Below are 25,060 nucleotides of genomic sequence, written 5' to 3'. Positions count from 1 at the left end.
TGGGGGTCCCAAACTTTAAATTTAGTCGGGAGATTTACTTCTGCTTTAAAAGCAGCTAGAGAGATTAGGAATGACTTGGTATGAAGCTGTTTTGCTGCTCTTTGAGAGTATGAGGATATGTAAGTACTGTACTGTAGTTTCATGTCCATAGATACACATTAGGAGAGAAACTTCCATACACTGACCTCAAGAACAGGAAAGTCAATAAAGCAAATGATCTGCATGATCTCCCCGTGGTCACAGCTTTATCTCCCTGCGCTTGTAATTTCTTTTACAATGGTCCGCACGTTAACTCGCCTCAATATATCTTTTATGGCTCCTGTGACTCTAAAATCGCTCTGTAATAGTAGACAGGCTATGAAAAAAAGGCAGAAATGAGACAGATTAAAACGTTCTAATGTGAACAAAATACTAAAGTTGATACACGGCCGAGGAACTCGACGTGCCAAACACATGGAGTTCCTCGGCCAGTTCAGCCCTGAAGCCGCCGAGGAGCTCGGCGGGCCGAGAGCTCCCATAGAACAACGAGGAAATAGAGAACATGTTCTCTATTTCCTCGTCGGCTTCCTCGGCGAAATTGTACACACGGCCGGGTTTCTCGGCAGAATTCAGCCAGAAACTCGGTCGGAAGCTGAATTCTGCCGAGGAAACTGGTCGTGTGTACGGGGCTTCAGGATAATTGGTTTTCAGTGTCATTCAAACAAAGTAAACCTCATGCAGCATAGAAACACACAATGCTCACAAGTAGCTATACAGAAGCCATAAAGGAGAATTTGAAGATCTAAAAAATGGTATGCTTTTGTTAGGAGCGTTCATCGCTCATGGCTCTGGGCTGGTGACAGCGTTCGGCTTCCTGGCCCCTCTACCTGTGCCCATATCCTTGTCTTCTTTTGCTATTGTTTCCTAAGGCCTCTTTCACATGAAGCGGACTCTGTCGCTATGGAGTCCGCCAGCTCAGCTGAGTTTAGAGGCATTTCAAGCGCCAAACGCTTCTAAACGCGGTAACGTTTGTTTAGCCGCATTTCTTTTACAGGTGTTTTTCATTTTTTACTATTTTGAAAAAAAGCTATTAAACGCAAACGCGGCAAAACGCCTCTGAATGCGGCATGTAAACGCGGCAAAACGGACGTTTTAAATGTGGGTTACTATCTGTCAAGTTAAACTCTTGGTTGAAGGAATAAAAATTGCATACTAGGGGCCAGATTCACAGAAGAGATACGATGGAGTATCTCAGATACACCATCGTATCTCGGATTTTTTCTGGTCCTATCTATGCACCTGATTCATAGAATCAGTTACGCATAGATAGGGCTGAGATCCGACAGTGTCACACTGTGTTACACTGTCGGATCTTTTTTTTGATTTAAAAATGGCGCCGGGGGCGTTCCCGCTGATTTACACTGAATAATATGTAAATCAGCGAGATACGCGAAATTCACGAACGTACGCGGACCCGACGCTGTGTTCTTACGTCGTTTCCGTAGCGGTTTTCGGTCGTATACTTACCCTTTCTAAAAGCAGGGGTAAGTATTGTTAAGTATGGCCGTCGTTCCCGCGTCGATTTTGAAATTTCCTACGTCGTTTGCGTACGCCGATTCACGAACACGCGCGTCGCAAGTCCCGCTCACGTCGCAACCACTGACGTCCTATTGACGTCAGTGGGAGCAATGCACGCCGGGAAATTCCCCGGACGACGCATGCGTATTTAAATCGGCGCGGGAGCGCGCCTGATTTAAATATGACACTCCCCTAGCCGCGGAATTTGAATTCCGCTGGGGGAGTTAGGATCCGCCGTCGCAAGTTTGGAGGTAAGTGTGTTGTGAATTTGACACTTTCCTCACAAACTTGCGAGGGCGGATCTTAATTCACATACGTTACACGGATCTAAAGATCCGCTAACCTTTGTGAATCTGGCCCTGTATGCCCAACCTAACACTTTAAGGCTGCCCATTGATGGGCAGATTGTTTATTGAGAACACAGAACAGTAAGAAAGCTGTCAATGTTGGGCTCTAGGATTTCTTGGGTTACCCTCTACTTTTTTTTTTTTTACCCATAGTTTAAGAAGAAATGGGTTAAATGGCAACCTATACAGAGAGGACTGTTGAACAGATGTTCCGCTGAATTGCCTTGGCATATATAAGGCCTGTGATCCTCTAATTTTTTAAATCAGAAGAGCGTCCTCCTTTCACCTCCTTTGAGCCCTGACCGCAGGGCCGTTTGAAGGAATTTGGGGGCCCCCAAGCAAAATGGACATGGCCCCCCAACCCCCCCGCACGCACGTAAAGCCTACAGGAACCACAGCATAGCGATATAGTTTAAGTCAATGTTTCTCAATTCCAGTCCTCAAGGCGCCCCAACAGGTCATGTTTTCAGGATTTCCCTCAGATGAAACAGCTGTGGCAATTGCAAGGCAGCGAAACTGATCAAATACCTGTGCAAAATAATGGAAAGCCTGAAAACATGACCTGTTGGGGCGCCTTGAGGACTGGAGTTGAAAAACCCTGGTTTAAGTTCACCCTCACTTTATATAAATAAAAAAGGTTTACAGTGCAAATACTGCTGTTGCATATACTGTGCATGAATAAAAAATGTTTACAGTGCAAATAAAATACTGCTGTTGCATATAATGTGCATAAAATTTGAACATTTTCAACAATTGAACATTTGCAAAAAAATACCCTTGTACCATAAAATCAATTAATATACATTAAAAAAGTGCACAATAACTAAATCCAACATACTTAAAAAAAAAAAAAAAACACACCCCTCCCTGTGTCCTTCTTACTCCCCTCCCCCCTCCCTATGTTCTTTTTACCCCCCCCATGTTTTTGTTACTCCCCCCCCCTTCCCTTCCCTATGTTTTTTTTACTCCCCCCATGTTCTTTTTACTCCCCCCGACCCCCTCCTCCCTCCCTATTTTCTTTTTACTCCCCTCTGCCCCCCCCTCTACTGGGTCCGTAGATTCAGTTTTCTGTTCCCTGCGGGACTGAAAGGAAGTGAGCACTCAGTGTGCACTTCCTGTCAGTCCGGCCAAGAACAGGAAACTGAATCTCCTGTACTGCGTGGTACCCGGCTGGAGTCCGGACTGACAGGAGGAAGGAAAAGGAGCTTGGCCACGCTACAGAGAAGTGGAAGTGACGACTCGAGGCAGCAGTGCTGCAGGCTCTCTATAGAGGAAGCGCTGCAAGGGCCCTGCTTGGGGCCCCAGGCCAGCTCAGGGCCCCAAACAATTGCTTGGTTTGCTTGCCTTGTCGCCACGGGCCTGCCTGACCGGGTCTCTTCACAGCGTGGGTATGTTGATGGTATCGCTCCTTGTAGAACAGGGAGCCATCCCTGAACATACTTTGAAAACTGCCAGAAATGATAAGTACTTTTGGGTTTATGTTGGCACTTGGGCATTAATTCCTTCACAAGCTACGTTTAGATTGTTCAGGTTGCTTGGGAATATCAGGTCAGTTATGATGACTAGCCTAACGTGATCAATTGCTCAGAACATCAATTTGAAAGAATAATTTGGTGAGCAGACGAGGTGTAAGCCTGCCTTTGGCTGAGAGATGATGCTTTTCAACCTCTTAAAACACTTGCGTCTGTTAATGGATGATCGAAGTTCCTGAAAATCGCACTCCTTGGAGAGTATTCTGATGCGCTGCTCTCAGCTGCCACGGCTTGCTCAGCATGTAATATCCTAATTACCAGGGATAAAGGAAATGGATTATTTACAGAACAAGGCCCATTCATGGAGCTGGTTCATCTTCTACGTGTTTTTTATTTTATTTTTGTCTTGTTTTTTCTCTCTTTATAAGCCAGACATTAAAGAAGACTCTAGTATAAAAAACACTATTAAACAATTATCCAATTTTTTTTCTTATTAAATCTTTTGTGTTGCAATGTAGCTAGCCCTTAGATCAGCCTTTTCAACACAGAGGAACCCTTGAAAAAACATTCTGGTATCAGGGAACCCCTGCTAAAAATTACTTTATCTACAACTCATGATACATTAGTGTGATGGTCAGTGGGAAGGATGTTCCTTATACTTGTGGGCATTGGGAAGATATATCCCCTTACAGATAGCCAAAAAGGTCATTAGTGTCAGTGGGAACTTATCTGAGAGGCAGAAATTGCTCATTGCTCACCCCAACCCCTCAATCCCTAGCAACCTCTGAAGGAACCCTAGAATTCAGTGGAACCTTGGTTAAGAAACCCTGCCTTAGATTCTTTAGCACCTTGCTAATTAGCTTCATTCTGGTAAAACTAACGTTCATAATGGAGTAAGCACATTCATCACGCTGTAACAGACAAAAAAGCGTGAATCGTCTTTTACTAACACGGAATCAGCTAAAGCAGCTCAAAGGCGAATAGAACTTCTCCTTTATAGTGCCGTCGTACGTGTTGTACGTCACCGCGCTTTGCTAGATCATTTTTTAAAAACAATGGTGTGTGGGCAACATCGTTTTAATGATGAAGTTGGGAAAACTTTGTTTTTTCAACATGCTGAAAAACAAAGTTTTTTTTCATGCTGAAAAATGATCGTTTGTACGCGGCATTAGTCTTCCTGTAGTCATCTGTGTGACGCTTTTTGTTTTGTTCCTCGACTTTGTGTGCTTTGTAAATATCTTGCATACCTTGTCCATCAGGCACCCGCGATTGCCCAGTAACAGAGCAGGACCGAGGATCTGTGTGTGTAAACACACAAATCCACGTCCTGTCATGTGAAGAGACAGATGGCGCGTTCCTTGTACAGAGAAACACAGATCGGTCTCCTCTCCTTGTGAGTCCCCTCCCCCTACAGTTAGAATCACTCCCTAGGGAACATATTTAACCCCTTGATTGCCCCCTAGTGTTAACCCCTTCCCTGCTAGTCACATTTACACAGTAATCCGTGCAATTTTATAGCATGGATCGCTGTATACGTGTGAATGGTCCCAAAAATTTGTCAAAAGTGTCCGATATGTCCGTCACAATATCGCAGTCATAATAAAAATCACAGATCACCGCCATTACTTGTAAAAAAAATAATAATACATAAAATGCTATAAATCTATCCCCTATTTAGTAGACACTATGGGCCAGATCCACGTAGCGCGGCGTAATTTTAGGCAGGCGTAGCGTATCGTAGTTACGCTACGCCGCCGCTACTTTGAGAGGCAAGTGCTGTATTCACAAAGCACTTGCCTCTAAAGTTACGGCAGCGTAGCTTAAATCTCCTGGCGTAAGCGCGCCTAAATCAAATGAGGACCAGGGGGGGTGTGTTTTATGTAAAATAAGCTTGACCCCACGTAAATGACGCTTTTTTCGTACGACGCATGCGCGCGCATGCTCGGTATCATGTCGAATTTTCAAATTAAATTACGCCTGCTCAATGCCTAGACAACGTGAACTTAATTTACGCAAAGCCCTATTCGCGAATGTTTTACGCAAACGATGTAAACGACGGAAAATTTGACGCTGGCCCGACGTCCATACTTCACATTGCGTACACCTCATAGAGCAGGGGTAACGTTGCGCCGAAAAAAGCCTTACGTAAACGACGTAAAAAATTGCGCCGGGTGGACGTACGTTTGTGGATTGGCGTATCTAGCTAATTTGCATACTCAACGCGGAAATCAACGGAAGCGCCACATAGCGGCCAGCGTAAATATGCACCTTAGGTCCGACGGCGTACTAAGACGTACGTCAGTCGGATCTAGCCCCCATTCTGGCGTATCTTGTTTTGTGGATACAAAACAAAGATACGCCGGAGCATCCTAGAAGTTACGCGGCGTATCAATAGATACGCCGATGTAACTTCTTCGTGGATCTGGGCCTATAACTTTTGCACAAACCAATCAATATACGCTTATTGTGATTTTTTTTTTTTACCAAAAATATGTAGAAGAATACACATATACATTCCTAAACTTTGGAAAAAATCTGTTTAAAAAAATATTGGATATTTATTATATCAAAAAGTTAAAAATATTGTGGTTTTTTTTTAAAAACTTGTCACTCTTCTTTTGTTTATAGTGCAAGAGATAAAAATCACAGCGGTGATCAAATACCACCAAAAGAAAGCTCTATTTGTGGGGGGAAATATTATGAAAATTTCATTTGGGTACAGTGTTGCATGACCGCGCAATTGTCATTCAAAGTGTGACAGGGCTGAAAGCTGAAAAATGGCTTGGGCAGTAAGGGGGTGAAAGTGCCTGGTATTGAGGTGGTTAAACATTGACATGGTTAGAGCTATATACTTTTTATAGAAAAAAAAAACCTGCCCCAGTCCTCCTAGATGCCACTGGCCAGCCACTGTTAGGGGCCATACAAAAACAGAGACAGCTTCCCAACTTCCCTCTCCATGGAGAGCCAACCTTGAACATTTATGGAGTATCGAGCAGCACTGATTAGATTTCCTGCCCTAACAGTGAAGTGATCATGCCGGCAAAACCAACCTTCCTTTTAAAGTATATGTGAACCATCACCTTGTAAAACAGCTCATTCAGTTCAAATTAAAAATGAAAGCTTTTGTGTATACATATAAATAACATTGTAAATACTTTTTTTCCCCCAATTTTTAGAAGTAAGCACACACCCTCTGTCCTCTTCTGCATACGGAGCTCAGATAGCCAGGGGGGATGAAACAACAGAACACTGAACTTCACAGTAAATGGCTGTGAAGAGGGGGGGTCATGTAAGCACAAGTCTGAACATTGGGGGAGAGCAGGCTGAGTTCCCAGCACAGCCAGAACACCAGGTTTCTCACACAAAGGAAGCAATACAAAGAGAGCAGGTTACTTTTCATACCAGTACAGCAGGCACATATCAGGAATATGCAATTTTGGGGTAACCTATTCTGACTATACACCAGTAGATTTTTGGGGTAACGTTCTTTAATGTCTGTGAGCAGCCTTAGGGCTTGTGCCAATGGACAAATGCAGCTTGCATTCAGCTTGCATTTGACATCAGTCTGAGATGTCTTTTGCCCCGCACACACGTGCGGGATTTCCGACGGGAAAAGTTCCAATCGGAAAGCCGAGAACCTGCTCGGTCAGTCTTTGCCCCTACACACAAGAGGTTTTCCAGACAGGAAAACTGCTATGGAGCTTTGGTCGGGAATCCCGGCTGTGTGTATGCTCCTTCGCAGTTTTTCCCATAGGAAAACTGCCAAAAACCGCCGGGCAAAAGTCCGCCGGATTTCCCGGCGGGAAAAAGAGAGCTGGTTCTCTTTTTTTGTCTGGCGGATTTTGGCCAGTTTTCCCGTCGGAAAAACTGCGAGGAGCATACACACGGCCGGCATTCCCGGCCAAAAGCTCTCCTCGCAGTTTTCCCGTCGGGGCTTTTCAGATTGACCGGTATATGACTTGTAGTTGACCGCCTTCTAACCAGCATTTAAAGCTGAACTCCAGGAATGTTTTTTATTGTATAGTCAGTCCAGCTTGGAAGTTCTGTGAATGCCGTCTTTGCCAAGCGATTTGACATACAGTTGACTAAGCAGAAGGGTAGCCCCTTGGTACAGGACCCAGGAGACTATGCCGATTACTACAGTGAAACTTCGAACTTGGTCCCGCAGGTATGGAATATATATACTTGCATTGGTCCAAGCTACACCAATATACTTATGCAATAAAAAACATATCTAGATTCCAGCTTTATCCTCCCTCTAACCTGCATAAAGAATTGCACGGGGAAAATAGCAGTTCTGATGCAAACAAACAAAAGCCTATGGACACTGGCCTCAAGGCTTGATTAAAGCCTTGTACACACGATAGGTTAACCAGAGGACAACGGTCTGAAGAACCGTTGTCCTAGGTTAACCGATGAAGCTGACTGATGGTCCATCACGCCTACACACCATATGTTAAATAACCGATCGTGTCAGAACGCGGTGATGTAAAACACAGCGACGTGCTGAAAAAAACGAAGTTCAATGCTTCCAAGTATGCGTCGACTTGATTCTGAGCATGCGTGGATTTTTAACCGATGGTTGTGCCTACTAACGCCCGGTTTTGACCTATCGGTTACCGATCCATAGGTTAACTTGAAAGCAAGTTGTCTTTTTTTAACCTATGGTTAAATAACCTATTTTGACCAATGAAAACGGTCCTTCAGACCGTTGTCCTCTGGTTAACCTATCGTGTGTACGAGGCCTTAGAGTACGATAAAAATTGTTGTCCTAAATCAGTGGTCTCCAAACTGCGGCCCGAGGGCCGGATGCGGCCTTTTGCTTGCCTTTATCCGGCCCTTGGGGCACTATTCCTCCCACTGATACATGGCACTATTCTGCCATCTGACACCAACAATGGAGCACCATTTCTCCCACTGACACAATTAATAGAGCACTATTACTCCCTATGATACCAGCAATGGGGCACTATTCCTCCCCCTAATACCAGATGTTCACCAACAATGATGCCAGGAAAATTTCTACTCCCGCTGGCCAAAGTCCGGCCCTCCAAGAGTCTGAAGGACAATAAACCGCCCCTTTGTTTAGAATGTTTGGAGACCCCTGTCCTAAATGAACGTGTCAGCTGTGTTTGTCTAACTCAGTGTTGAGTAATGGCTTGAAAATATGCACGAAACACCAAATTATTTTAACAACCTCAAATCTTCTGAATAAAGTACAGCTGAGTAATCCGTAACCTTGTGTATCTCAAGTGTGAAAACCTTTTTAGAATATGAATAGGAGTGTGACAGGTCCCCCACCTGTTCTCAGTGCAGCATAATCAGCTGCCTTGTTCTTCTTCTGCCGATTTGAGAATATAAATTTAGCATTATGGATGAAATTCTAAGAATATCTTCCAACATTGCTCAGCACAACATCAATTTCTCACCAGGGGATGGGAGGAAGGGAAGCAGCTGGAGTCGCCTAGCAGGAGACCTAACTATTAGGGCACATAAGGTTGGAAATCACCAAATGCCACCTGTTGTAAGGCTTATGCACACAAATATATTTACAGGTGTACAAATATAAAATAAGCCGGTATTTGCGGCACCTAGCTGCTGTATAATTCTGCCTATAGGAATAAATGACAAAATATGCTGTACAGGGGTATATGCGTGTACAGTGGGGAACAATAATTATTTGATAACCTGCAGATTTTGTAGGTTTGCCCACTTACAAAGAAATGAAGGGTTTATAATTTCTATCATAGGTGTATTTTAAATTATAGAGACAAGATCAAATCAAAAATTCTGAAAAAACACAAATGTTATTAACTACTTAAGCCCCGGACCTTTAGGCAGCTAAATGCCCAGGGCAGGTTTTGCGATTCGGCACTGCGTCGCTTTAACAGACAATTGCGTGGTCGTGCGACGTGGCTCCCAAACGAAATTAGCGTCCTTTTTTCCCCAGAAATAGAGCTTTCTTTTGGTGGTATTTGATCACCTCTGCGGTTTTTATTTTTTGCGCTATAAACAAAAATAGAGCGACAATTTTGAAAAAAATTCAATATTTTTTACTTTTTGCTATAATAAATATCCCCCAAAAACATATATTAAAAAAATGTTTTTCCTCAGTTTAGGCCGATACGTATTCTTCTACCTATTTTTGGTAAAAAAAAATCGCAATTTGCGTTTATCGATTGGTTTGCGCAAAATTTATAGCGTTTATAAAATAGGGAATAGTTTTATTGCAATTTTATAATTTTTTTTTTTTTTTACTACTAATGGCGGCGATCAGCGATTTTTTCCGTGACTGCGACATTATGGCAGACACTTCGGACAATTTTTACACATTTTTGGGACCATTGTCATTTTCACAGCAAAAAATGCATTTAAATTGCATTCTTTATTGTGAAAATGACAGTTGCAGTTTGGGAGTTAACCACAGGGGGCGCTGTAGGAGTTAGTGTTCACTTAGTGTGTGTTTACAACTGTAGAGGGGTGTGGCTGTAGGACTGACGTCATCGATCGAGTCTTCCTATATAAGGGATCACTCGATCGATGCAGCGACATAGTGAAGCACGGGGAAGCCGTGTTTACATACGGCTCTCCCCGTTCTTCCGCTCCGGGGAGCGATCGCGATGGGGCGGCTATAAACAAATAGCCGCGCCATCGTCCCGGATCGCTCCCCGCGGGAATCCGACCGCCGCATGTAGCGGGGGGGTCCCGATCGGACCCCCCACCCGCTAGAAGGCAAGGACGTACCTGTACGCCCATTTGCCTGTACGTGCCATTCTGTGGACGTAAATATACATGCCGCGGTCGGGAAGTGGTTAAATTGAGTTGCAGTTCGGAGAGTAAAATAAGGATTGGATCACCTAAGGAAAACATAACTTAGTACTTGGTGGAGAAACCCTTGTTGGCAGGCACAGAGGTAAGACGTTTCTTGTAGTTAGTGACCAGGTTTTCACACATCTCGGGAGGTATTTTGGTCCTCTCTTTATTACAGATCTTCTCTAAATCCATAAAGCGGTGTTCCACCTAAAAGTGGAACTTCCACTTATCTGGTCCTCCCCCCTCCGGTGCCACATTTGGCACCTTTTTGTTTTTGACAGGTATCCTGTTCCCACTTCTGTCGGACCTCGTCGCTGCGAGGTACGTCAGGAGTTCGGCCCCTTCCTCCTTCTCCTGCTGCCGGGCCAGTAAAAGAGTGCAGCACTTCGCGCATGTGCAGTAGGGTCCCGGATGTGAAGCTGCAAGACTTCACTGCCAGGTTCCCTCACTGGCAATGGTGGCGGCAGCACCTGACAGCTGATGAAAACATTAGCTGGGGTGCCGACATAGCTAGATTCCAGAACAGGTAAGTGTCCTATTCTAATATTTAAAAATGAGCAGCTACAGTAGGTGTACCTGCTGACTTTTTATTTTTGGACGGGGGCGGAACACCGCTTTTAAGGTTTCTTGGCTATTGCTTGGCAACTCGAAGTTTCAGCTCCCTCCATAAATTTTCTATAGGATTAAGGTCTGGGATTAGATAGGCCACTCCGTGACCTTAATGTGCTTCATTTTGAGACACTCCTTTGTTGCTTTGGGTCATTGTCATGCTGGAAGACCCATCCATGTCCCATCTTCAGTGTTCTGACTGAGGGACGAAGGTTCTCATCCAAGATTTTGCAATACATGGCCCCGTCCATTGGCCCCTCAACGCGACAAATTCGGTCTGTACCTTTAGCAGAGAGATAGCCTCAAAGCATAATGTTTCCACCTCCATGCTTGACTGTAGGGTCATAGTCAGCATTTTTCATCCTCCAAACACGGCAAGTCCCCCTCCTAAAGAAGACACCTGTACAGTCATGCCTAAATGATTCAGAGAAGGCATGACTTGAGCTCTTTTGTATTAACTTGACTCGCCGTGTGTGCAGGAAGGATAATAGAAAAAAATATTGACTATGACCCTAAGAACACCATCCCTACAGTCAAGCACAGAGGTGGAAACAGTATGCTTTGGAGCTGTTTCTCTGCTCCAAAGGTACAGGCCAACTTTGCCGCATTGAGGGGCCAATGTACGAGGCCATGTATTGTAAAATCTTGGATGAGAACCTTCTTACCTCAGCCTGAATACTAAAGATGGGTCTTCCAACTAGGGTTTCTCCACCAAGTACTACGTCATGTTTTGCTTGGGGATCAAATACTTATTTTACTCACTAAACGGCAACTTAATTTATAGCATTTGTTTTATGTGTTTTTTATGGATTTTTGGTTGATATTCTGTCTCTATCATTTAAAATACAACTGTGATAGAAATTATAGACTCTTCATTTCTTTTTTATGGGCAAACTTACAAAATCTGCAGGGGATCATGTAAATACAGATGTATAGGCGTATTATCCCATATGCAAAACTTGCCTATTCTGGAAATTATTGCCATACATGTCCGCCTCCAAATGCAAGTACTGCCGTATACATGTGTATACCCAGGGCTTTTTTTCAGTAGGAACGCGGGGGAACGCAGTTCCGGCACCTCTCAAACTGAATGTATGTAATGGAAAGAGGTGCTGGGGTGTGCTGGAGAGTCTATTGATGCTGGCTGCTGGGGGATATATTGTTGCGAAGGAAGGGGGTTTATTGTTGCTTGGGAGTTCTTCTGTTGCTCGTGGGGGATCTATTGTTGCTGAGGGGGTCAGTCGTTGCTAGGAGGTATGTTCTGTTGAGAGAGGGGTCTTTGTTGCTGGCTGCTGGAGGGTCTATTGATTCTGGCTACTGGGGGATCTATTTTTGCAGGAGGTTCTATTGTTGCTTGGAGGTGGGTAGGGGGCAGAGTCAAGGGTGGCTTGGAAGGGAGGAGTTCCTGCACCTATTCTCTAAGAAAAAAAGCCCTGTGTATACCCATGTACAGCGTATTTTGTAATTCATTACTATGTGCAGGATTACACAGCAGCCAGTGACACAAATACAGGCATATTTTACACTATTTGTCCAAACGCCTGAAAATATGTTCGTCTACATGAACCTGTAAGAGTAATGGAGTTAATAAGGTTGCCACACATAGGGGATCTGATTAGCTGCATTAAAATCAATAGATGTTAGGCTATGTTTACACTTCCGGTTGGGGAGGGGGCATTATCCTCCCAGGCGGTATTCCCAAGTCTGGCTCGGGGTGGAAATTCAGGACCATAAGCGGTATCCCTCAGTCAGACTCTGCATTGCATCGCAGTATCCAGGCGGAGATTACTTACCTTGTCCCCTGGATCCTGCGATGTCTCCCCGCTGTGTGATCAAGCTGTCTCCTCGCGTGCCCGTGTGCCACCGAGCTCCGTTCCCTGTGACGTTATGACGCACGGGGGCGGAGATCGGCGCCAAATAAAAAAAAATAAAAAAACCATTACATATACAGTAATCTTACAGATTACAGTACTGTATAAAATAAATACACACCCCCTTTGTCCCTAGTGGTCTTTCCAGTGCCCTACATGCACTTTTATATAATAAAAACTGTTCTTTCTGTCTGAAAACTGTATGTCAAAAGTGGTTTTAGACCAGCTAAAAAACAGCGATAATAAATTAGAATCACTTGCAGAATTGAGCGATAGTGATTTGTGGGGAAATTTGTCATCAAACACTGAAAGTAATAATTTTTATTATTATTATATTATTATTTGTTATAATTATTTATAGTTATTTATTATAATTATATTATATTATAATTTATGATTTTGTGTTTCAAACTTTATCACACCTGGGATGTCTACTAGACTCTTGTTTGGACAGATTTAAGTGAGTTATTCCTAAGAATTACAGGCCTACAATGTAAAACACCAAATTTCCATGCAAAACAATTGTACCACTTTCAGCACCTAAAATCTGAAAGCATCATACTTCCAGAGAGGTTAAAAACACAATTGAGCTGCCTTTTTACCACCCCCACCCCCCCTTAAGCTGCTAAGATAGTGTCCAGGGGTATACACATGCTGCAACTTTGATGCTGCATCACAGCTCGGGGGAAATGATCCCCTCCACCTTCGCATTCAATTGCATGGGGCTACGCATGCAATGGTGTGCAATGCATGTGGTTGTAATATGGTGGTGCAGGTTTTTATGGGTTAAAACAGATGTTGAGGAGGCGATATAACACCACCATGCCGTTTGATAAGCCATCCAAGCTTCATGTAAATGAGTCCTTAGGGAGACCCTTTTTTCGCCTGCATTTATGTCTATGTCCATGAATCAGCACATGTGTTATCTCCCAATTATTTCTAAGAATGCCGTAGAGGACAGCAGTAGCTTTACCTCTCCTCAGTCAGCAGACAATTATAGTGCATTGGTTACCATTTTCATCCCTCTGAAATTCCTGCGGAAACAATGTCAGTAACCAAGGCATTTTTTGCTATTGTAGTTTGAACTGAAATTAATTCGAGACTGTGCCATGATTGTCAGCATTATATCTCCATTTCTCGTTTTTATTTGAATTCAAGGCAGACATTGAAAACCTATCTTTTTTTTTTTTGCATTTAGGGTGGTTACCCAACTTTTGGGTTGATTTACTAAAACTGGAGAGTACAAAATCTGGTACAGCTCTCCATAAAAAAAACAATCAATTCAAGTTTTCTATTATTTTTTTGTCAAAGCTCAACTCTCCTGGCGGTATTCCTGAGTGTGGCTCGGGGTTCAATTTCAGTACCATTAGCAGTAACCCCCGAGCCACACTCAGGATTGCATTTCAGAATCCCGGTACAGCGTGCTTACCTTGTCACCAGGATCCTGTGATGTCCCCCCGCTGTGTCCTCCGCCCGATGCTCTGTGTGCCGAGCTCTGTTCCCTGCGAGCGTTGCAACACATGGGGCGGAGCCCGGCGCAAATTCGAAAAGTAAAAAAAAAAACACATACAGGCATACCCCACTTTTAAGTATACAATGTACAATACACTGTGATCTTACAGATTACATTACTGTATCCAGGGCTCAAGTCCTGCGGGAACGCGCAGGAACCGAGTTCCTGCACTTTTTTCACAGCAGGAACGCAGTTCCCTTTGCAGGACTAGAGCAGCCTTGAGCAGGCGAGCCGCCCGAACCGATCCTTCACTAAGCGGTGATGCCCAGCTCGAGTCACTGTCAGGGGCAGGCGGACCTTAGTAATCCTTTATGTTACTGGCCGCTTCCTGTATATGGTATCAAGTAGTGTGCGGGTATTCCGTCACTTCCTCGATGCCACAATGTCTCCTGGGAGCTTTTGTCATTGTTCCCAGGAGACATTGCGGAGGTCTGCCGAGAGTTATCGCGGGATTTCAAAAGAACTTGCTTGCCGCAATGTCTCCTGGGAACAATGACAAAAGCTCCCAGGAGACATTGCGGCATCGAGGAAGTGACGGAATAAGCTATGACTAAGCACTGACATTACAGTACGAAACGCGTCAGTTTACACCACACTGTCTGCTGTGACTTGTAGTGCTGTTTTCTTTTTACCATTAAAGGCGACCTTTTTAAGGATTTTGCGGATGTGCGGCTGTCCAATCTTTTTTTTTTTCTCTAAGGAGTGGATCTTGGGTGGGAGTTCCCACACTTTTTTCCCCAGGACTTGACCCCTGACTGTATCAAATCATGTCACGTCCCTTTTGTCCCTGGTGCTTTGTCCCGTGCTCTGCATGCAGTTTTATATTATATATACTCTTCTTTCTGCCTGGAAACTTGAGATGGCAACCAAAAAGGGTTCCTTTATGTCAAAAGTGGTTTCAGACCAGCTTGAAAACAGCGATAGTAAACCAAGAAGGAAATTATAAGCAGATGAAACTTCAGTTTTAAAACCAATGGGTCAACATAACAGCCAGGCGATTAGAATTTTCAGAAGGAGATCAGCAATGGTTGCTGTATTTATCCCATGTCAAATTGGGGAAAAAGGCCATCTAGGCAAATTACTTTTTTTTTTGGCACCAAGTTATCGGCTACGATGTCATCCAAAGCCAATGTTCTTTTTTTTTAGTTAAAGTGGTTGGACGAATACATGACTGTGAAGTCAAATTCTAACCCATTTCAGGGACAGAAATTTTCTGTATGACTTAACATTACTTTATGCCTGGCTATTTATTTTTGTCTCCAAGATTCTTGCAACACACTGATAATTTTTCCCCATGAATGGCTAAAATAAATTGGTTTAAAAAGTATTTGTCCTTGTGCAAAACGGCAGTAGAGTGAAAAATGTGGTAAACATTGGTGTGCAAAGCCAAGATCGAGGCAGCTGCTACCTCCAGGAGAATGAAGAGTGAGGGGCACGCTACACACAACCATAAATTATAGAAAAATGCTTGAATTTCTGTTGCTTGATTAATTCATTATGCAGCCAATGTGAATCGCATAAATTGCTGACTGAAGAGGAACAAAAAATACATGTCAGTCTATCTCGAACTGAGTCAGCAGACTTGACATTGAAATTTTCTGCTTCTTTGTTGGAGTCTTCTCAGCACCCGAAAAGGAGCGTCGGATATAAAGCTTTAGTGTCCTGCCTGTTTTACTTGTCCACTGACCCCAGAATATGTGTGAAGACTAAATTCAGAAGTTCATAAAGTGATCCGGTCCTCAATTTTACCAATTCATGAGTAAAGCACAGAAAAAATAAGAAGGTTAACATCTACTTACATCTACTTTTGTGGAAAAAATATACCAAAAGAAAAATGTATAATAGTATATACCAGATTTCCTAAACGTTTTACCCCCGAGGAACCACAAAAATAATTTTCAGGTCTCGGAACCGTTACTAACACCAATACATCGGGGGGTTGATAGAAAAATGCCTCATTCATTGGTGGTCAGAGAAAGAATGTAACCCACGCTGATGGTGAGGATGATAACCTTACAGACAGCTAAATAATCAAATAGTTTCATAGTACTGGTTTGCCAAGTGGTGATGGCCCTGGAACTATGCAGGTACAGGTCAATCAGCTCAGGAAACCTCTAGCATGCTTTAGAGGAACCCTATGTGCTTCCTGGAACCCTGGTTCAGAATGGCTGGCATATACAATTGCTACACAAACCATATTGTTTTTGAACCTCTTCCCCCCCAAAAGGCGTATGAATACATCCTCTGGTTAAAGGAGTTATACTGGGGGCATGGTTGTAACTGCAGTCATGACCCTGGTATCTTTTTTTTTTTTTTAAGTAAAAGCAATCCTTGCAGCTAAAAAGCCACTGGATTGCTTTTACATGCAGACAATTTCAAACATACACTGAGCAAAATTATAAACGCAACACTTATGTGTTTGCCCCTATTTTTCATGAGCTGAACTTAAAGATCTATGGCTTTGTGCTCCATTCCCCCAGTCTGTGATCAGTGCTGCCAATGGGATTCCCCTCCTTCACCTCCCGCGCTCTGCACTACTCCTGGTGCCTTCCTCTGAGTTCACAGAGGCCGGAAATACATAGGAGGCATTGGTTATTAATTTAGAACAACAATGGAAATATCATTGGGTGATATACACCCGGGAAAATGTGGATTTGCGGCAGACCCCTGGGGACCACCAAAAAAATTTTATGGACCATCAGTGGTCTACGGACCACTGCTTGGCGGCCGCTGGTGTAGATGACAGTTCATAGACTGTGTTTGACTGGCTTACTGCTGCATTTCTGTTTAGGTTCATTTAAACTGTGGGCAAAGCTGGTCAAAACATGATTTTAAGGCTAAAGAAATCTGCAGAAAGTTGACTAAAAGCTCCCTAAGTCTCCAGACTAGCGTTTTTAAAGCTCAAGGTTGTAGAGCAAGTCCTGCTGTTACAAGTCAAGGTCTAAATGTGTATCCTGTCTATATGGATTTATGCCTTGTACACACGATCAGAATTTCCGATGGAAAAAGTCAGACGTAATTTTTTCATCGGATATTCTGACCGTGTGTGCCCCATTGGAGTTTTTCCATCGGAAATACTGATGGACTTAGAAAGAGAACATGCATGCTCTGAATCAAGTCAACGCATGCTAGGAAGCATTGAACTTAATTTTTCTCGGCTTGTCATAGTGTTGTACGTCACCGCGTTTTGGACGGTCGGAATTTGGTGTGACAGTGTGTATGCAAGACAGCTTGAACGGAATTCCATCAGAAAAATCCGTCTGAGTTTATCCTGACGGAAATTCCGATTGTGTGTACGGGGCATTAGATATATTACTTGAGGTGGATATTCTTCTATGTTTTACATTCTCAAAGACCGAGACACAGAAAAGTACTGCATTACATTCAATAAATAATTTTAGGACTACACGAGTCGACCGATGTTTTGATGACCCTTCTTCTCGGTCTTCAAAGTAAACCTATTTAGGTCTCCTCATAATAACCATTTATCGTGACCTTTCTTTCTAGATTGAACAGAGGTTTGTGTATCCAATTAAATAAAACGGGGCACTCTTTTTGTGTACATTGTTAATTACTCTCTGCGGGATTCCCGGTCTTCAAGGAGATTCCTAAATGAGAATCGTGAATTATTTAAAGAAAACAAGTGGTGCTGTGCATTTTTTATTCTACTAAGGAGGGGGATTCATTTGCAGTGCTTATTGACACGGGCAAAGTGTCATCTCTTTCTAAAATGGCTTATAGGATGCTGCAAGTTTTTCTATCCCAGCTGAAGGCAGGTATGAACATGAGTGGGATACGGGCTATTCATGCTAAACCTAGAGGTGTACCATAAAGGGGTTGTAGATTGTTCGTTGTTTGAAGATTGGTTTAGGAATCTTTTGAAGTTTTTGTGTTATACTGTGCCCGGCATATGCTGTTGCAGCAGGACTAGTACTAGGAGGGGAGGCATTGGAGTTAAAGGAAGATTGTACGGAAGAAGCCCCTGTGTTTGATACCTAGTTTTCTAGCCATCATGCTGATTTAGTGCAATGGCTTCCACAATGTCTTAGCCATTGGCCTAGAACATTTATATAATTTAGGAGTTCCTGATCTGCATGCTTGTTCTGGGTCAGTTTCTTAGAAAGTAAAAGTCAGAGAACCAGGTAACCAGCATTTTAATAAGATCAGCAATGGCAACCCATATTTCTTTCAGTGCACCTGGCTTTATTTTAAATTCATTTGGAGTTTTGAGCTTGGTTTTGGAGATTTTAGTTTCTGTAGCACTTTTTTGATAAGTATATTTGGTAAAGTAATTAATGAAGATGTGCAGAGTGCCAATTGCATCAACCAATTAAAACTCATAGCTTATCTAATCTGCACCTGTAAATGAACAGAGTCATAGTTACTATGGACTACAGTACTTTGCACATCCCCATTGCTCTTGCAAACCTGTAGAGCAATTAAGTTACTCCTGGCTAGACTGTAAAGTTGTAAGCTGTAGAAAACTTTGAAACGGAGGGGTTGATTTACTAAAGGCAAATAAACTGCACTCCGCAAGGACATTTGCTCCAGAACTTAATAAATTAGGTGAAGCTTTACTTTGCAAAGAATACCCAATCACTACCAATACCATTTCAAGTAACATTTAAAAAAAAAAGACTGAGGCTCTATGTACTGATATCTCCTTACATTTCATGGAGGAGTGTAGACCTAAAAAAAAAAAACTATTGTGATCGGTTTCTAACTAATTTAGAGCAGAAAAAGTTTTTTTTCTATGTAGACAGCAAGACAGAAATCTCCATGGAGTTCTCAATTTTGCCATGTATGTAGCACACACAGTGATGCTTACACTAAATTTACCATTATAGAATACAATTAGCCTGTGCCTATCCTGGTCTACTCCTTTCGGAAACAAATCCCAGTACTGATAAAGCAGAATGGGTAGGGGTGAGGGAATCTGTTTAAAAAACGGGCAAATCAGCAACCTGCACATTTTATGATTTTCCTGAATATGAATGTAGATTTGTCCAATTTGCAAAGAACCGTACATTTCATTATTCATGTGCTGAGTTTCTAAATGGTGTTCTTCTCTGCGTCATTGAGATCCACATAGAAATATTTTAGGTGAATCAAAAATGTATACAGCGATTTCCCCTCATTTGGTCGTCTAACATGAAGCAATTAAACTTTTTCATCTATTAATCTGCACAAACTACAAATGGGTGTCTCGTTGGCTGCCATCTCTTATCGCACACAATTGCTTTTTTGAGTTCTGTTTTAATGTTAGGCCAATTTACTGAATAGGAAATGTGAAGAAGGGCTAAGATCTGTAGATGAGTAAAATCTGTAGAAGAAGAGCAGCTAAAATGTGAGTTTTTAAAAGACTCGCCATTCAGTAGGACTATAATTGTATTATACAGTATGTAGAACTATGGTCAAAAACTGGAAGTATGGGGTTTAGGTTCATAATACAAATTTTATTTGATATAGAAAAGTAATAGATTCACAGTGAAGCTGAATTACTTTTAAAAATATTGGAGGAGGAAATTATGGTTTAGCCTTTAAAATGTAAGCTGTAAATTTCTTATGCAATAGCAGTCATCCGTATTCTATGGACTGGCAGAATTCTGTGGTTTAAACACTTCTTAAATATTGTTGGCTAAGATATTGGTAACTTTTCTTGGTTAAGTCCAATAATAAATAATTAGAAAAACAGAATGGTTTCTTTTCAAGATGTACAGATGGTTTTAGGTAGGGGTGCAACGGATCAAAAAACTCACGGATCGGATCGATCCTCGGATCAGGAGTCACGGATCGGATCATTTTCGGATCAGCAAAAAAAAAAAAAAAAAAGACAAATCTTGTTACACCCACCAGAGTTTTAGATTTCACAGTTCTTCTCAACACAAAACTGAGCTTATGTGCTTAAATACAGTGTTTGGAAATCCGACGGACTGTTTATTGCTAATATGACAGAACACCTCTGATTTTCACATTTAAACAGTCCGTCAGATTTACAAATACTGTATTTAAGCGTATAAGCTCTGTTTTGTGTTGAAATAACTGCATCTCGCAATACTTATATGTGCAGCCAAGTGGAAGTCGCAGCCCCATGTACGAAAGTGGTGTCACCAGTTCCCTACTGTGACCTGAACTATCCCAATCATCAGATCCCTTTAGTGTCATTGATCGGCGGGCTGAGTGTCTAGTGAAAATCCCCCCTACGTGCTCAGTCCATACAGATCCCCCCGATCGTCTCCTCTCTCTTCTCTGGCAAGCAGCAGGACGCCCGGTGCGGCAGCGGCTCCCCGTGTGGATTCCTCAAGGTGCAGCATGGAGCTCATCGCTGGGCTGTTAGGAGTCAATGACATATTGAGCTCAAGTGCCCACAAACTTCCGAGGAGCAGCCTGCATCCCCCGCGCCGGGTGGACCTCGATGGCCGCCGCTTCGATAGCTAGGCCGAAGCCGTGGCCTTTCCTATGGACCGGGAGGCCCGTGGATCGCCGTGTGTCCCGACCCGAAGGTGCTGATCCATACGGATCAGTTGCACCCCTAGTGACAATACTTGATGTGTTCCCACTGTCATATGGCATTCTTGTTCCACAGTGCCTACACACCATCACAGTTTTATCCACTAACCTCTTTCCTTCATCATTATATTTGACATGGAAGACAAAATGCTCCCATACAGGGGATTTAAATGACGCGGGGCATTCAAGCTCCTCCATTCGCCATCACCACGCTGTGTGTGGACTGAACATGTGCAAATTATTATTATTATTATTTTTTTAGAAAACAATCCTCGGATCACGTGTGTGCGGTTCGGATCAATCTTTTTCGGTTCGGATCACGGATCAATGACGATCCGTTGCACCCCTAGTTTTAGGTCTTTAATCTAGGTAAAGAAACTTAAAAGAAACTCAAAGATCTCTTCTTAATTTTTAAATTATATTATTTTATATATTATATTATATTATTATTATATTATTTTTGGGATATTTTGACAACTGCGCTGAGGTTATGTTGGGTAAATTGCAAATTTTTTATTTTGTGTGCATTGTTAATTTTATTAATTAGGTTAGTGCCAGTAGTGGCTAACGTGAGGTATCCCATAATAACTGTATTAAAATAATTTCTTAAAGCACACCAGTAACTTAAACTGTTATTTTTCATTTATTTATTCTTCCAGTCTCCAGTTTTGAAGCATGAGTTTTGTCATCTTAGTTGTATTTAAAGGAAAGCGCTTAGATGAAGGGACTGCCATTGATGACTGAACCAGAGCATTTTATGCCATTCCTCTTGTTATATCTTAGATTCTTGTGCATAAAGACTGTTGTAAGCTTGTATTGCTTCCTATCCTGGGTCACAGCTTTCTAACACAACCTAGATAGCATCAGTGAAAGTAAATGACTCCTGGAATCATTGTAAAGGCGGCCATAGACGGTTCAAACCAAATCCTGCTAAATCGACCAAGATTCGAACCATGTATGGGTTAGCTGACTGTACCCAAGTTGATCGAACAATCAGCTTGGGTACAACCAGCCTGAAGATTTTGCATACAATTATTGCAAGTGGCTGTTATAGTATAGTATATAAAAACTACAATTGCTCGGCGGGAGGGATTCCTGTGGTTGCAAGAAAGAAATTTGCTACGTCTATGGCTGGCCTATCTTTATAGAAACTGTCAGTCATACAGAGCCTTTCACACTGATGGTTACATAAGTAAAATAGTAGGTATAGTAGGGTTTTTCACTAACCCTTCCCGTAACTGAGTAATTATTATTATTGTTGTTGCTGTTATTACTACTGTTCATATTATTAGTATTATACAGGATTTATATAGAGACCATACAGCCAATACAATTCAATGCAAGTGAGTTAGGAGGGTCATTCTTGTAAGGGATTACAATCTATATCGGGGATATGCAAATAGCGGACCTCCAGCTGTTGCAGAACTACAAGTCCCATTAAGGGAAGCAAGACTCTGACAGCCACAAGCATGACACCCAGAGGCAGAGGCATGATAGGATTTGTAGTTTTGCAACAGCTGGAGGTCCGCTTATTGCATATCCCTGATCTAAATGGAGAAGCAACTGATACAAAAGGTGATAGCTGTGGAGTATAAGTTAACAGAGAAAGTAAAATTCTAGTTGTTAGGTAGAGACTGGATAGGCAGTCTTAAAGGGGTTGTAAAGGTAAAAAAAAAAAAAAATCCCTAAATAGCTTCCTTTACCTTAGTGCAGTCCTCCTTCACTTACCTCACCCTTCGATTTTGCTTTTAAATGTCCTTATTTCTTCTGAGAAATCCTCACTTCCTGTTCTTCTGTCTGTAACTCTACACAGTAATGCAAGGCTTTCTCCCTGGTGTGGAGAAAGCCTCTTGAGGGGGGAGGGGGCGAGCAGGAGTGTCAGGATGCCCACTAACACACAGCTCCTTTGTCTATCTGCAAAGTAGAGAGTGTCCTGACACTCCTGTGAAGGAGGACTGCACTAAGGTAAAGGAAGCTATTTAGGGAAACATTTTTTACCTTTACAACCCCTTTAAAGAGATTAACTTTCAAGAGTAGCAGATAGTTGGATGGATTGAGGTAGGGAGTCTTGGAGAAAGGGAGACACTCTGGATAAGTCCTGCATCTAAGCATGGGAGTAGGTGACAAGGTTGGAGAGCAGAAGCTCTTTGGAGGAGCAAAGAAGACAGTGTGGGTTAAATTTTGAGGCAAGGCTGGCGATGTAGCTTTGGGGAGTTTAGATGGGTTGGGTTTCTTGACCGACAAAAGTATGTAGTAGTCTTGTGCTGTGTTAGGTGAACGGGCTCAAGTAAGTAAAATGGGGGGGCTGGGGGGCCCGTCTTTGCCACGTGTTTTTTCACCTTAATGTATAGGACGCATTAAGATGAAAAAACACAAACCTTTACAACCTCTTAAGCCTTGGCTGCCCATGACCCTGTTGGTAGGTCCTGACCACTGCGGGCTGGGAACATCTCACAAGAGCTGTTGTTTTGGAGTTGCTCCAGTCATCTAGCCATTACAATCCTGCCCTTGTCAACGTAAAGTTCTAGCCCAACACTAGCTATGCCTTAAAATGCTCTTAACCATTAAATGTTGCAAAAAGTTCTTCAAGTGAGGTTTGAACTTTTAAGTGAATTTTTGTACCAGGCGCTCCTCAGTACACATCTGAAAATTTACCATCTGGTGAGTGCTTTCTTTGTTACTATCAGAGAGGTAGTAGCCTAGGACCAAAACAGGGTCCACCTATAACCATGGCTCTGCTTCTTTAAAGGAAACATTTTTAAATGTTTTATTTAGAGGATTTGGTGTAGTTAACAAAAGAATGCATAACTGTATATATGAGTCTGACAATTGTTCTGAAACACTTGCAAGGTAAAACACTTTATGGTAGGTCCATCGGAACCAACTTTCATGTCTAGCAGTCCAGCGCAATGATACACACATCAGAGATTAGCCTATGCCAGTGATGGTGAACCTTGGCACCCCAGATATTTTGGAACTACATTTCCCATGATGCTCCACTACACTGCAGAGTGCATGAGCATCATGGGGAATGTAGTTCCAAAACATCTGGGGTGCCAAGGTTCAACGTCACTGGCCTATGCAATCAGAGGTTCTAATTGGATTTTGCATTCAAAATGTTCATTTATTTTATTGTCATACCTTTTGGGCCTCCTGCAAGCCTAGACAAAAAACGTTTAGTTATCAACTCCCATGTCCTACCTTGTTGCGAGGGAGTGAAAACCATGGATGCTCGCTACCAGCATTACAGGAGTGAAAAACAATTGTTTTCATGTCCTAGCAACAAAGCAGGAAATGGGTATTGCTAATTGTAATTTTTTTTCTTGGGGGACCCAAATGGCCTATAGCTAAGACAATAAAATGGTATACTTGGGCCCCTTGACTGTATAGGCTAGTTTCTGGAAAAAGGTGAACTTGGCTTTTAAATATACTTTCCTGTCATAGAAAAGTATCTGATTCTATATATTTGATGACATTCTTGCTTTTTCTAGTAAACCTCCCCACTGGTAGACTAGTGTTCTGAAGCAGTCTCTTTCTTGCAGATGATGGGAAATTGTCCCTGGAGGAATTTCAGACTTTTTTCTCAGATGGGACCCTCAACGAAGAGGAACTGGAGAAACTGTTTCACACCATCGACTCGGACAACACCAAGTAAGACAGTCGTACATGGCTCCTTCTGTTCAGTAGAGCATGTCTGTGTGCATTCCGCTCTCCTGCTGTTGCTGCCTATTGCCTACTGCTGTGATAGAAAGCAACATTATGTTCTCTCTCTCTCTCTTTGCTCGAATGTTTCTTTCCTCCTTTTTAATAATTATAATGTATCAATTTACATTTTAGATTTTAATTATTTCAGCCAACACTATACCTCCTGTGGAGAAACATGTGAAAAGAAACTATAGCTATTTTGGGTCAATTTTATCTTCCCTTTTTTATACTACAATTTTATATACAGTAAAACCTTGGTTTGCGAGCATAATTTGTTCCAGAAACATGCTTGTAATTCAAAGCACTTGTATATCAAAGAATTTTTCTTACAGGGTATAAAAGAGAAGAGAGGCACCTCTAAGTGTAGCAATAAGGTGCTAAATGTTGTACCTTCATTAAATGTAATCATATTGCTACAATTAGAGGCTCCTTATATCAAGACATCGTTTCTATATCAAGGCGAAATTTATTAAAACATTTTGCTTGTCTTGCAAAACACTCTCAAAGAGACCTGTCCGCTGAGATCTGACCCAATCTGATCCGCCAAAATCAAACGTATGGCGATACGTCCCCATCCGTCCATGGCGGATCGGGTGAGATCTGATGAAAACGGACATGCTGTCCATTTTTATCAGATCTCGCCATAGGAGACAGCGGCGCTGC

The 25,060-nt window shown here is 42.4% G+C and overlaps 1 protein-coding gene across 3 annotated transcripts in view; it reads left to right on the top strand.

The window, feature by feature from the left end:
- Positions 1 to 25,060, top strand: part of NECAB2 (N-terminal EF-hand calcium binding protein 2) — a 270,428-nt gene that overhangs the window by 88,399 nt on the left and 156,969 nt on the right. For 2 of the 3 annotated variants that reach the window (XM_040329099.1, XM_040329100.1), the window contains exon 3: positions 24,235 to 24,343. In XM_040329099.1, coding sequence (XP_040185033.1) covers positions 24,235 to 24,343 — 109 coding nt within the window. Of the gene's footprint in view, positions 1 to 17,876; positions 17,959 to 24,234; positions 24,344 to 25,060 lie in introns of those variants that run through there. The other variant, XM_040329101.1, reaches the window with a different exon arrangement.

This window comes from Rana temporaria, chromosome 11, assembly GCF_905171775.1.
Source record: "Rana temporaria chromosome 11, aRanTem1.1, whole genome shotgun sequence".
NCBI classification, from domain to species: domain Eukaryota; kingdom Metazoa; phylum Chordata; class Amphibia; order Anura; family Ranidae; genus Rana; species Rana temporaria.
This window is presented reverse-complemented; position numbering and strand designations above follow the sequence as displayed.